Source organism: Saccopteryx bilineata, chromosome 2 (genome assembly GCF_036850765.1).
Source record: "Saccopteryx bilineata isolate mSacBil1 chromosome 2, mSacBil1_pri_phased_curated, whole genome shotgun sequence".
NCBI classification, from domain to species: Eukaryota; Metazoa; Chordata; class Mammalia; order Chiroptera; family Emballonuridae; genus Saccopteryx; species Saccopteryx bilineata.
Genome location: NC_089491.1, coordinates 351,904,251 through 351,919,106, shown reverse-complemented (window position 1 = coordinate 351,919,106; position 14,856 = coordinate 351,904,251). Strand labels below are relative to the sequence as shown.

The 14,856-nt window shown below is 42.4% G+C and overlaps 1 protein-coding gene across 5 annotated transcripts in view; it reads left to right on the top strand.

Annotated features, from left to right (window-relative positions):
• Positions 1-14,856, top strand: part of BCAS3 (BCAS3 microtubule associated cell migration factor) — a 633,266-nt gene that overhangs the window by 470,203 nt on the left and 148,207 nt on the right. Inside the window, exon 24 of one of the 5 annotated variants that reach the window (XM_066262743.1) lies at positions 1,540-1,622. The exons of the other annotated variants lie outside the window; for them this stretch is intronic. Coding sequence (XP_066118840.1) covers positions 1,540-1,607 — 68 coding nt within the window. The 3' untranslated portion in view covers positions 1,608-1,622. Of the gene's footprint in view, positions 1-1,539; positions 1,623-14,856 lie in introns of those variants that run through there. 5 annotated transcript variants of the gene reach the window in all.

Genomic DNA, 14,856 nt, shown 5'->3' with positions numbered 1-14,856 from the left:
AGGAGAGCAGAAAATCGGCCCTCTCACAGGGCTCAGGGAAGTTCACCTGGCACAGGCTCTGTTTTTCAGAGTGTCCTCGGAGCTTTAAGATGAGAACTAAGACAGGAATCATGTATGTTCATATTTGTGTCCTGTTGGGTGAGGAGGCAGTGGTTTTGTCTTTGTTTTACCAGGATTTCCTTAGGAACATGGCTGAAAACAGTGGCTTTGTAAAATTATCTGGAAGAGCCTTGTATTTAAGTAGAACCAGGAAAGAAAAGTATTGATAGTATTATTAATCTTACTTTCATATAAGAACCTGAAGGGAGGAAAATAAAAAAACTTAGGAGATAATATTATTGCTTCTTTATTTTTAACTGTTATCTTTAAGGTATTTAATAATGATACTAAGAAGTAGGGCTACTTTTAAAGTCCTTTTTAAGAAAATATCCAACCACAGATGCAGTAACTTATAAAGACTTGGGACATTTAGGAACTCAAACACAAGTTAAAAAAAAAAAAAAAGCCTCTCTGAAAATGGGGTAGAAATAACCTGTTTTCACCTATAATTTTACCTCTTACCTACCATAGCTTAATAAATGACTCATTTAATATTTTAGAAAATGGTCTTTAAAGTTTTTATTGACTTCCATGTAGGATTTCAAATCTAAATTCAAAATGGGAAGGTTTCATGACTCTCAGACTTTCCAGAGGTTGGCAGTTTCCTTCTCCACTTCCCTGTGCTTGGTGTTTAGTTATAGTGTCACCTACCTGGATATATTTGACTTTTCACTATATTTCCTTTTTTTCTGAAGCTGTGCTCTCTTCTCCTTCCAGGAACAAGAGAATTTTCTCTTGGTGCTCTACTAACACCTTGGTAAATGCTCTGACTCAGCCTGACTTTGAATCCATAGGTTCGTTTTCTAACATTATTAATGATTAATACTGAAGTCCCAGTGTAAAGAAATGTGATAGTTTCATCAGAAGGCTGAGACAGTCAGCTTCATGAAAAGTGCTTTTGTTTTAGGATGTTTCTTATCTTCAGCTTGAGTTTAACTAGAATCTCATCAGCCTTGTGGATGTTTTAAAAGGGAAGGAGGAACAAAGGACTCGGTCCCCCTAAATGCTAACATCAGAGACTCCCCCTTTATAGATCTTTTGGGTCTGTGCTTTGTGACGAAAGCAGGTACCCATGTTGTTGATGCTCCCCAGAGAGAGCCTCAGACACATTTTTTGTTCCCAAACAGAATTAGAAGGAAAAAAGTCTGCTTAGCTGTCTTTTCCTGTTTAAAATACAGCTGCCCCCAAAACAGAGCCGTCGTCAGCTCACCAGTGCTCTCTGCAAACTCGTGGTTCAAATCTATGATATAAGTGGTGTGGAGTGGTTCTGTTGCTAAGAGAAAAGTGCTAAAAAAAAAAGGGGGGGGTGTTGTATCTCTTGTATAACTCAGATCCTTTGGGTATTTAATGTATACTTTCAACAAAGGACACTCAGAATTATACCTCTGGTTCAAAATTGCTTAAATGTTGAAACATATGGTCTCATGTTCCCTTCGTTAGGAAACAAGCAGCTGTTCTCAGGCTGCCAAATCCAAGCACACGTCCACTGTGTGGAAGAGCGAATCTGAAGTGCTTCAGCGAAAACAGAAAAGCTGTTTCTGCTGAAGAAGAAGAAAAAAAGACAAGGAAAGGGCCACCCCGAAACAGCAGCGGGTGGGAAAAAAAAAACCAGTCCTGTTGTGATCATGTCTTTTCCCTGGCTTGCTCCGTGTGGACTGCGGGGCAGGAGTGGCTCTGGGGATGTCCCCATTAAAGAAGAGTTGTAGGCATTGTCGTTGTCTCCTGTGGGCAAGTATCATGTGGTCATCTCAGTTACAGTGATTATTTTAATAAAATGCAATTATCTGAATAATTAATTTATTTGGCTACTTTACTGTGTCCTCCATTCACAGAGGCCAAAATGCCAAAGATCAAGTGGATTGAGAGAGAATAGGAAAAGTCTCGTTATAAAGGCAAAGGGAGGAGGGAACAGAAGAAATAGTTGGAATTTCAGTGCAGTGGTTTCTATTTATCCGAAATGTCAAGGGCAGTGTAAAATGTATTTTTAAAATGTGTTTCTGTATGGTTTGTGCCCATTCTTGGCATGGCTGTGGCTCTACAGAGACCATTGTTCTTTGAGGAGTATGAGGGGGTGTCTTTGTCCAAAGTGACAAAAAGAAGACTTGGAAGACTGGGCTTCCTTTGTTCCTGTGTGGTGCTGTAAAATTTGGTTTGAAATTAGGACCTCAGGGAAGGACCTTCAATAGAGAGCTTTCATTTCCTGCCAGCATTTTAATCACGCTGAGGTTTAAAGTGGATGGCCGGCCCGCATAATGGCCCTATGTTTAATAGAACAGCTCGTATCTGGAAGGCCAGTTAAAGGATCTGTCATCTGCCCAATATTCGTCTTTTCTGTTTCCTGTCCATTTACGAAGATCGCCCACCCTTTTTAGGTGGCTTCTCTGGATTATTTGTAGGAGAGGCTGCTGCCACTGCTTCTTAGAAAGGCTGAGCAGAAACCCAGCTGAATGTGGTCCCGTCTTCTGTCTGTGCAGGAAGGTCTGAAGATTGCCTTAATCAGACATGAAATTCCCCAGGTTTGGGAGCTGATTTCCCCCCTTTCAGAGAGGAAGTATAGGAAAATTTCACAGCTTGAGAGACCATGAGGACAGTCATAATTGATCCCTGTTGTAGGAGGAATATTAGCACCTACAGACCTGATATCATTGCCATGGAAGTTAATGTCACCCCATCTGACAGAGCAGCAGTTTACCCCCTGGGAGGCAAAGCCACCTGGTGGATTGGATCTTGTTGTGTCATGAGGAAATTTGTAGTTTAAGTGGTAGAGTGCCTTTTTAACTCTGAAGGCTTTCATTAGAACTTTTTAGAAATTTACCTTTACAGTTTATTAAGTGACAGCTGGAACTCCTAAAGGAGTCAAATTTGAAGTAGGTAGTAAAAAACAAGTATTCTGAGTTTCTTTTATTATTTATTCATTTATTATTATGTTTCTAAGTGAGAAGAAGGAAGATAGAGAAACATACTAATGCATGCACCCCAATTGAGATCCACCCAGAAACCCCTGTCTGGGGCCAATGCTGTGCCCATCTGGGGCCATGATTCAACTGAGCTATTTTTAGCACCTGAGGTGGAGGCACCAGGGAGCCATTCTCAGCTCCTGGGGCTGATGCACTTGAACCAATCAAGCCATAGCTGTGGGAGGGAGAGAGAGAGAGAAAGAGGAGGGTGAGGGTAGAGAAGAAGATGTTTTTCTCTCCTATGTGCCCTGACTGGGAATTGAACCCGGGACATCCACACACTGAGTCAGTGCTCTACCACTGAGCCAAACGGCCAGGGCCAAAGTATTCTGAATTTCTTCCCTGGTTCCTACCAGGAGTAACAGTATCAGTGAAAGCCTTGGATTCACTAAATTCTAATCTAAGACCTGTCACTGAAATTATTCTGTGGCTTGGCATTAAGCACGGAACTCTCCCTATGTGGGGCAGTGGGGCAATTTCAGGGGTAGCCGTGAAGTGGGGCCACAGTGTTTCCCTGACTCGGGGTTATAGTAATGAACAAGGAGTGAAAGGGAAGGGGCATTTTCAGCTACTAACACACTGTCCCATCTTGGACTCAGGAGTGCCACAGATAAAACAGGGACCCACTTTCACAGGGCATTTTCTTTTTTGCACGTAGGTGTGGGTTTCGGGGGGAAGCGAAGGAATGTGTCAGCCCTGTTCAACAGGAACTAAAAGGCTTCTCTCTCCAGAGATGAGGGCAGTGAGTGGGAGCCTCCGGGCCCATAGCCTTCTCTGAGCCAGAGTCCTGGCCTGGGTGAAGGAAGGGGGAAAGGCCTTAGGGCAGGGATGAGATGAATGAAGTACAGTATTTTCACTTCTTCAGAAGACATGAAATGACATTCAGGTTCTAAACAAAACAAAACAAAAACAACCATTTCCGGAACCAGCTCCTTTTCCCTTTTCCCTCTCTAGTCAGCAGTCATCGTCTGCCTCATTCATGACAGCCCAAGTGGCTCTCCTTACGGGACTGTGCTTCCTTATGACTAGAAGACTTTTCAAACAAGGATTTAAACATCCACGGCACTTTCCTGTACCTTTGAGACCCAGCGTCCCACTGGGTCCTGTCTGACCTCTTTCATCATGTCTCTAGCTGCAGATTTCTTAACTGCCCAATTTGAGCCCTTTTGAGTCAGCCTCCCTTGGATGCATAGCTGTTTGAAAGCTGATGTAAAGTGAGTGTTGCTTCAAGTAAGAGCTATGGGCTGAGAAGAACGCTCTCCAGGGCAGCAGAGGCGGACACATAAGGTAGACAGCTCTCCCGAGGCTGGTTCTGCAGCTGTGCATTGGTCTAGTAGGAATTATGCATCATTAGGCTCAGGATCTTTTCTTTGTATCCAGGTCGTTTCTCCGTCAAAACATGCTTCTGACATTTCAGCCAGGGAATCACCATTGTACTTCTACCAGTCCGTTCCCACACACAAAATATTATGACTCAAATTACCACTCAACAGGCTCCTCTCAAGGTCTAGAGTGTGTTTACTGGGCAAAAATTCTCAGGCATAAATTTGGAGGGAAAGCTGCCCACCCGAGCAGGGCCTTCACATAAAGTTAATATTGTCAAGGCTCTGACTAGAATCTGTTTCATTCACTGCTGCGTTTGCTGTGTGGGTGTCCCCACAATGTGGGAACCTCATTTCATTGAAGAATCTGAATATTTTGTAAGGATGTGAAGAGTTGCAAATAATCTTTTCTGGAAGGCTGTGAGGAGGAACAAAGCAGCTAATGTTAGAAAGAACTGGTACATTATTGTTTTCTGTCATCTGTAAATCTCAATAGGAATATTTTACACTTGACAAATTTATATCCTCGACTTGTTGTTCCTTAAAGACTACCCATATCCTGTTTACGAAAAGCATACCTGTGAAAACATCTGTTCCATTAGAAGGATATTCTCTTTTGAAGCACAAGTAGTTTTAAAATAAAATGGTATATGTAATAAACTCCTAAATTCTTTGTCTATAGCAAAGAATTTGTGTATGCCTTCAAGGAGCTATCTGAAGTCTGCTACATTAGCAAAAGACAGGCATCGGATAAGTTCATATACATACACTGGTTTTATATAATACTGCTCACAAAAATTAGGGAATATTTCAAAAATGAATATGAAACTATAAAATATCCCCTAATTTTTGTGAGCAGTATATTACCTGAATATATCAAAATTATATTATATATAATAGTATAAAAATAATATAGGTATAAATATATAAACATGATATATATGTATATAAAATATAAATATGCATGTATAATCAAGTCAGTGGAGTTAGCCAGGATGCCTTCATTTTTGCCTTGTTTTAGGGCGGCAGTGAGATTATACCAGCCTTAATTATAACCAAGGCAATTATTAGGCTCACATGTGGTAGCTTCCAATTTTTATTTCTTAGCCTCTCTCTGAAATTCCCACTAGAAAATGAAGTGACCTTTGTGGAGATCCCATTTTAGGCAATACCATCTGGTTAGCACTGGTTCTGTGGGCTCCCTTGGGAAATGCTGCCTATATCTCTGTATTCTTCTTGTCTTTCCTTCCAAAAAGAGCCTTTCCTGAGCGTTGTCCCTTATTTAGTTAATTCCCATTTTACTATGTTGTATGAAAAAGCTTTGATGTTTGGGAACTTAATCCCAAGCAGTCAGTTAACTTCTTGGAGTCGGGACCCAGGTCACACTTTTCCTGTGTTCCTTAGAACCTAACAAACTGTTCGCTGCATAAATAGGTGATAGTTTTCTTTCTTTGTTTGTGATCCATAAATTTTCCATTTGAGCAAAGTAAAGCAGGAAGAGAATTTTATTATTTGTTTAGTTGACAGGAAATTTGATGCAAAAGTAGTACAATAACCACCTTACCTCAAGTTCCTGGAAGAATTCTCTCCTGTTACCACTCTTTCGCGTTGTATAGTTCATCGCTTTTCCTGGCTTTTAACTGTCTTCGGTTTATGTCTTTTTTTTTTTTTTTAATCGCAATTGTTTTTGAAAGTGGTGAAAGAATGATGAAGGGTAAATGGACACGCAGACAAACAGGTAGACATTTGCGCCAAAAACTGGATTAGGATTCATGAATTTTGAGTTTCCTGGATGTGCTTTAGTACACCATGAAGACCAAACTATAGCAGCCCCCAGTATGCGAGACTTGAATGAGATATTAAACTCTGCCTGCCTTCTGCTGCTTTGTAATTGTCTTAGAAAGGTCTGTAGTGATGTAGCACATAAAGGATGGGGAAGGAGTTCTGGCAGCCAAGTGCTTCCTACCGCAGACGGCAAGGGAACAATGGTGGCGAGTAGGTTAGAGACCCTCACTTCACAGGAGGACTGGTTTCTGAGTTTACTCTAACTGCAGGAATACTCTGATGGTAGTATTTCTTGGAATTAACATTGGCTTTCCTGTCAGTTCTGAAAGCTAACTAGTCAAAAGGATATGCTCTGACTGTGTGAATGTATCGTACAGATGTATCCAGCAATAACAAGTTTGTTTTTGGTTTCATCTCAGAAAACTTGTTACCACTTGCGTATATTTAATGTACAAGCGTACCTTCTAAGAAATATATCCTGCGTATCTCTGTACCCACTGCATATCTATACTCTCTAGACTAAGTTTAAGGAACAAATCAGGATCACTCTCAATAGCTGGAGCAGATAAGCAAGAAATATTACCAGCATTCATCTTACATTTGGTCTGTTATCATTTTTCTTAATCTACTGCTTGGCTTGAACTAATTTTTTTTCTGATCGGGGGGCTAGCTTCTTGAGAATGGAGAACAAGGATACATCTCATCTACGCCTCATGCTTCAACTGTTTTGAGAGGGAAACAAATCTCTTTTGAAACTCATTGGTTAGTGAAAATACTGTAGGAATCATTGGCATCATAGTGCTTTGTTGATTCTCCTTGCTGTGGATGAGGAATCTGGAGGTCTGTGTTTTTCTCTGTCTCTGTTACTAACTAGCTCTCTGTCCTCTGGCGCTTCAGGTCTCTAACTACTACTATTCCTGACCTCCCCCTAAGTCACCTCTGGTAATAATAACTCTATTGATATATCACTTGAGAAATACACACCACATTTGAATGTAAGTCTCTGAAGACTTTCATGCAATGCTCCCTCTGCACGGAGTGGGAACAAATGTCCATTATAATGCTGACTCTAGAATAAAGAGGAACATATTTTTACATGTTTTACATGTTTACATTTTTAAAGCTACTTGAGCTCACATTAAAATTGTTAAAATTAACAGAAATGTGGCAGATTACCATTAAGCCTCTCCCAAATTCCATCTCTTTCATATTCACGTCCTTCATTTGCTCAGCCCTCAGTTCCTGATAGCCAGGCTCCGGTAGCTGTGGACATCCACAACTCGTGGTGCAGTGGGTCTCAGCCGTGGCTTCACATCGAAATTCCGTGGAGACCTTTTATAAATCCCTCTGTCCAGGCCACACTCAGAGCAGATGAGGCCAGAGTGCAGACATCAGTATTTTTCAAACTTTCCAGATGATTCCTGCGTGCAACCGAATTTGAAAACCTCTATCTTAGTTGGGTCGCTTTGCTTTTCAGAATGTAACATGTAAGTCCACCTTTCTAATAATTTTTTTTTTAATAGCCTGACCTGTGGTGGCGCAGTGGATAAAGCGTTGACCTGGAATGCTGAGGTCACCGGTTTGAACCCCAGTCAAGGCACATACAGGAAGCAACTACTCTGACTTGAAGCTTTCAGCTTCTCTCTGCTCTTTCTTTTTCTCCTCTCCTCTCTCTCTCAAAATCAGTAGATAAAATCTGGAGGAAAAAAAAGTTAAAAAAAATAATTATATATGTTGGTTCTTTTTCAGTAGTAGATCTCTTTTTCAGAACATCTTTTTTTTTTTTTTTTTTTTTTTTACAGAGACAGAGAGAGAGTCAGAGAGAGGGATAGACAGGGACAGACAGACAGGAACGGCGAGAGAAGAAGCATCAATCATTAGTTTTTCGTTGTGCGTTGCGACTTCTTAGTTGTTCATTGATTGCTTTCTCATATGTGCCTTGACCGCGGGCCTTCAGCAGACTGAGTAACCCCTTGCTGGAGCCAGCGACCCTGGGTCCAAGCTGGTGAACTTTTTGCTCAAGCCAGATGAGCCCGTGCTCAAGCTGGCGACCTCGGGGTCTCGAACCTGGGTCCTTCCACATCCCAGTCCAACGCTCTATCCACTGCGCCACCGCCTGATCAGGCCTCAGAACATCTTGATGAATATTTCACTATTTTATTTCATACCAGTCTCTCTGATAGCCATTTCCCTTACTTTGGAGGTATAGAGGTATAGCATCATTTCAGATGAGATAGCACAACATGAATCTTCTAGTCCTGTGTTCCTAAGATTAAATGCTAACCTAGAAGGGAGATTCCTTAGTGCATCATGGGATGCCCAGAAACTGAGCATGGCCTAAGGCACATGAGTAGACCTAGGGTGGTGTTGATTTGTGTTTGTTTACAACAGAAGCTGCTACTCTTTGGATTTATGTCACCATTTTATCAGATTTGCCTTAACTCAAGTATACAAAGTATGGAAGGGAAAGTTTTGTTCTTCCAGATTTGGCTTTACTGAGAACAGAAATTTTAAGGTAAAAAAAAAAAGTCTGCAAAAGGAGGTTCCGAATTAAGACACATTTAAGATGATAGCATATGTTATACCTACGAACTTGGCAAGTCAGTGAATATCTGTTGACTTGATGCTGTTCCACAAAGATACAGAAGTGAAACGTGCATCTGTTCACAAAGCACCTCAGCACACTCGTGCAGGTTTTCCTTCCTCTGAATTCCAGATCCTTGGCCCACAAAGTAGTTTGCCTGCCATGTGTTGCTTAAACTTAGCACTGGCTTTAAAGTATTCTTTGGCTTTTGCGATAGTGAAAAAAATTTGGATTTCTAAAAAGAATAGATTCTTTTCCCACCTGAATGATTTCTAGTTGTTCTTGCAATAGATTGTAAGCATTTGGCAAGCATGTTGTGATTCAGAAATCACTGTAGCTTAGTTTGGCTTGCTGTAGTAATGTAAGTGATAGGAAACCTTTCATGAAAAACAGACAAACAGGAACTGAGGGCAGAAATGCTTATTTCCCTGTCGTGGTTATTTGGAGCCAGTGAACAGACACAGAAGCGAAGGGCATGTTCCCCATATCTGGGCACACTCCAGAAGTCCTTATTTTTATTTCAGGTTAGGCTTTACGGACCCGATATCATTCGGCAGATTCCTCTGACTTGTTGGTTTGCTTGAGAAATATTTTTCTTGGTCATGTAGTGTCTCATACTTCTCTAAGCCTTTTTTACTCTCCACCTCAAACTGACTTAAAAAGAAATCCTAATGCCAGGCACAAAATAAATTACAAAAGAAAGTGTCAGAACTTCCTCTAAAATAGTTTTGGTTACTGAGTTTATTGCTCCCCTGAGAGGCCTTTCTGCTTTTGAATGAACGCTGCTATAACTGGCCACTACTAATTTGTGTGGACTGGTTACGGCCAGAATCCTTGGGATTGTCTGGTCGTCTCCAAGCTGTTCTCTATTTAATATCACTGTGCTCACATTCTATGCTGTCACAATCCTGATCGAGCCACAAGGACTGAGGTGGTTAAAAGAAGACATGCTAAACGCTGAATGGTGAGAAATTACACTGAGCACCTCAGGAGCTGGCTGCACTGACTTTCCCAGTCTGAAGTCCCCTCCCTCAGGCTGCTGTGAGCTCATTATCACAGTGATTAGAGGCATTCCAAAGGTTAAGTAATAACACTCCTTTCCCTAGTGGAAAGACTAGAGCCTGAATTCTTCGATCGCTGGAATTACTTTAGATATTTCTCTTTTCTCCCATCCAAATGGAAAATGCCCAGACCCCATTCTGTCTGTCCTCTGTGATCTGTGTTAGAACCAGAGAAAAGGACCCCAAGACCAGCGTAGCCTTGGCTTCCGGTAAATTTCATGGACATGTAGCTAGCTGTCCTAGGACCCTGCCTGTGAACCTGCGATGAGTAGTCGCATCTGCACTGTAATCACTTTATTAATGCTTCCTTCTCCTAAGCAGTCAGAGTGCGGTTATCTGCATGATCACTGTGATTCAAGTGGCCTGATGTTTGTTCTTAGACAAGCAGGACATCCAGCTGGAGGCTGAGCATCTCCATTCCATTCCGCTGTCAGCTCTGTGCGGAAGTAGCCACTTATTCCTTTCCTATCTCATCACGTGACTTTGCAGGCCTCAGTCTGCTGCAGGGTCAGGGACGCAGCAAGCCTGCCCATAGTTTGCCCAGGTCCCATTTCCATGTGTGCCAGTTTAATTTCCAGTGATGCCCATTTCACCCTCACAAGTATACAGCTTGGACTTCACCTGCTCATCTCCCCGTGTTCAAGTTAGGGGAGCCGGGGAGCCAAAGGAAAGAGCCACTAAGTGGAGTGATAGTAGGATCCGTGCTTCAAAATGATCAGAATTAACCAGCATAACCTGTTGTTTGCAACTTGAATCCAAAAAGTCGCGAAATTTCTTCTTTATGTTTTCTGACTGAGAAAGGCACTCTGGAAGTAGAATTCTGGTCTCTGTCACTAATGTTTTCAGAGGCAATCAGACACAGAACAGTGAAGAATGAAGTCAGGCAGGGGCTATGTAGCCTTTTCAATAAAATTTGACTCTTCTTCCCCAGGGATAAAGTGGGTAGCTGATGATGGACCAAGGTATCTGCCCAACAGACAACCTCTGAGAAAAGAACCTTATCCAGAAATCCTATGCCTCAAGTAGTGCCCAATGGTGCCCTGAAGAGGAACATTCTAGTAATTGCTTTCTGGGCACATTTTCTAGGGAGTGGCGAGAGTTGAGCCATGTATGTAGTGTCAGGACTTTTGGGCCTGATCTCAACATGAAGGCCTTTCTCTCCCCAAGGTGATCCATTGGTTTGGTATCCATGTGCCCACATTACTGGTGCCGCCAGCTCAGGGAGTTTATGAAATTTTGATGTAGAAATCAGGTTGTTGCTTATCTTGTACCTTCTTGCTCATAGTATTGACAGTACCACTGAATTGCTGGAGGCAGATAGCATCTCAGCATCACTGTGCTATTTCAGCTCTCTGCTGCTGACAACATCAGAAGTGTTTTAACAGGGTTTTAATGGGCAGCCTCTGTAGCTCCTTGGAGGGTTGCAAATAGCTGCCGTGAGAAACCCTCTCCGCTGCTCTGGGCTGACATGCCCTCTCTTCTCTTCCAGCTGCTGCTTGTTTAGATGGCCGCCTTCCTGGTGACAAGCACTTCTTATTTGGGCTGAACAGTACTAGGACTTGAATTCCAGAGATGAGATTGTGTAATACAAAAAAGGAAAGGTCTCCTAAGGACATTTTCTTCCCATCCTGTTGGGGCAGGAAAAATAAGTCGGGTTGTGGAGGGGGCGGGCAAGAGAGAGGGTCTAACCAGGAATAAGTGTGCCATTCCCAGAACCTTTCAGAGAAAATTCCTAGTGTGTCGTTAAAACTCGAGGGTTCTCACTGGATGCAGTCGCAAGAATCTATTTGGGGAAGGCTGTGGCCAGAGCCCCTGTTTTCTAGCTTTCCCACATTGTAGAGCTTTATGTCATGGCTAACACGCACACGGAAAGGGAAGGTACCTTTCCACACAGGAAACAGTTTCTGATGATTTTGTGATAGCCTGGGATTTTCTCTACTGTTATGAAAAGTATCTTAAGAGTTAGAGTGCAGTGAATTAACACCACTTCATCTGCTTTGGGTCTATAACTTGATTTTCAGATGTAACAAAGTGAGTGAGTTCTCTGTGAGTAACTTAAAACCTCAAATCTTAGGATGAAAGGGGATGGGTATTCATTTTTAGAATCCTCTTTCCTAAGACAATGATGTAGTGAATGAAGTGGGCAAAAGATATTATATTGACCTCACAGCTATGGTAACAAAGACAGTTCTCGATATCTGTTTTTATGGTCAACAGGGGACCCAAAAGGGAACTGGTGATAAGAATGGAAGGGGAAAAAAAGGTGGCTAAACCATTCAAGTTTTTTTGTTTTGTTTTGTTTTTTGTTATTGTTGTTGTTTTTGTGTGTGTGTATGTGACAGAGAGACGGATAGATAGGGACAGACAGGCAGGAAAGGAGAGAGATGAGAAGCATCAATTCTTTGTTGTGGCACCTTAGTTGTTCATTGATTGCTTTCTCATACGTGCCTTGACCAGGGGGCTACAGCAGACCGAGTAACCCCTTGCTCAAGCCAGCAACCTTGGGTCCAAGCTGGTGAGCCTTGCTCAAACCAGATGAGCCTGCGCTCATGCTGGCGACCTTAGGGTTTCAAACCTGGGTCCTCCACGTCCCAGTCCGATGCTCTATCCATTGTGCCACCGCTTGGTCAGGCCCGTTGAAGTTTTTAGTGTGATATAGGAACTCAGTTAAATCTGGAGGGCTTCCCTAAGGAACACATGTCTGCGTTCCACTTAGAAAGTATAGTTCACCAAGACATTGAAACAACCTAAGTGTCCTATGATTAATGATTAGATAAAGAAGATATGCTACAGGTTCTGGCTGGGTAGCTCAGTTGGTTAGAGCGGTGTCCCCCATACACCAAAGTGGCAGAGTTGATTCCTGGTAGCACATACAAGAATCAACTAGTGAATGCATAAGGAAGTGGTACAACAAATCTATGTTTCTCTGTCTCCCTTCCTCCCTCTCTCTTGCAAAAGTCAACAAATTTTTACAAATCATGTTTAAGAAGATGTGATACATATATACAATGGCATACTACTCAGCCATAAGAAAAGTTAAAATACTGCCATTTGCGACAACATGGATGGATCTTGAGAATATCATGCTAAGTAAGATAAGTTAAACAGAAAAAGACAAAAACCATATTTCACTCATGTGGGATGTAAAGCAGAAAGCAAGCAAGCAACCAACCAACCAACCTACCGAGACACAAACAACAGAAGGGTAGTTACCAGAAGGGAAGGGAGGTAAGTTTATGGTGATGGAAGGAGACTAGACTTTGGCTGCTAAGCACACAATGCAACATATAAATGCTGTATTATAGAATTGGACACTTGAAACTTATATGTTATTAACCAATATCATCCCATTAAACTTCATAAAACAAACAAAAAAGTGTAGTTCATACTAGGATCGCAGTGTTGGAAGGATCAGTGCAGACATCAGCTGCTGTAATTGTTTCTCACTATCGGTTTTCCTTCTCAGGGGCATAGAGACAGTAGGTTGCAGGCTTTTTTTTTTTTTTTTTTTTTTTTATGTAAGAAGCTCTTAGACCACATCCTTCTAATGTCAGAGAGAGACAGCCTTCGCTTCGCTTCACTCCAGGCCCCGCCTGCTTAGAATCCGTCTTTATCATTATCACCCTCCACAGCTTTTTTTCAGGCTGCCTGAGAAAAATCTCCTATCAGACACTTAAGGCCATTTCACAGCCTTTTCTTCTCAAACCCAACTGATAGTCCTAGGTTATCATCTGTCCTTCAGAGATTTAAAGATTCTTAACTTCTTGTCACCAGCAGAGTCATGACTTTAGCTATTAAGGGATAAATCTGATTATCAAGGTTGGAAGGAAGGAAAGCCAGCACACCTCGGCGTCAGACACGGAGTCCTGGGCGGGCCTGCCGGCTTCCCTCTGCTTCCTCACAGCGGGGACCCCTGCAGCTGCGGCTGCGCTGCCACCATCGGCACTGCTACCCCGGCTAAGAGCACGCTAAAAAAGGCTTTATTAGATGTGCCTGTGTTTGGGGTCTCCTGCAAGGCACTGAATAAAGAAAACTGCAGGAGCTCTACAGAACAGAGAGGAAAACCCGCAAGAACATGGCCAGTAGGAGAAGGTAATGGTGAAGCGTTTGAAGCCTGGAGTTAGGAAGCTAACTAACCACATCACTAACTAGCAAATGCATTTCCCTCCCTCTGCCTCAGCTTCCTCGTTTATAACGTGAACATTATTTTGAGAATTATAACCCACTTATAAGACTGTTGAGGATTAAATAAGATTTTGCATTATAGCACAGTGCTCAGCACATGGTTAAGTGCTCAGTTAAACGGGCCAATATCACTATTTCTGTTAAATATACTCGTGCCTGGTGCTCAAAGTGTGTGTGTGTGTGTGTGTGTGTATAATCCCTCCCTTCACATATGTTAAAAGTGCCTAATTTTAGGGAATTCGTTAGCTGTTATAGTGACATAGATGCAGGTATAGAGGACAGACGGTGGCAGAATAAAATAAGAACACCATGACATGAAAGAACCGTGGGAGCTGCAATAAACAATAAAAATAAGGACTTAGCATAAACCTTTGAGAGAAAGAGCGTCCCTGGGCTTGTCAAACCATAAGCTTCAGTGTTGAGCACCCATGCTCTCTCTCACAGCCTGAAATGAAGAAACCGCGGCTTGACTACCATCATGGTCTCGGACGGTCCTTCCTTCTCCCGGCCTCAGTTGCCTGTGTAACATGGGAGAGCTGGAATAGATGGTCCCCAGGGTAGCTCTGGTCTAAATTGTGTAAGTCTGATGAAAACAAAAAGGGCAGTAGCACCTCTCTTTTCACCATTGCTCAGCTCTCCTGTCCAGGAAGGAAAGGTGTGTTGGGAAGCTGCCCTCATAGACCTTTCTGTAAAAAGATCCTGCCTTCTGTGTCTGCTCCTTACCAATAAGATGACATGGTTAACTTGTTCTTCCTTATGGCTGCTTGGGTGAGTCACATCATGGGGTGAGTGGGAATGTTTTATTCCTTGGCCTTTTATCTTTGTTCACTGACCAGGGGCCTTGGTCACGGAGGGCCCTGGCT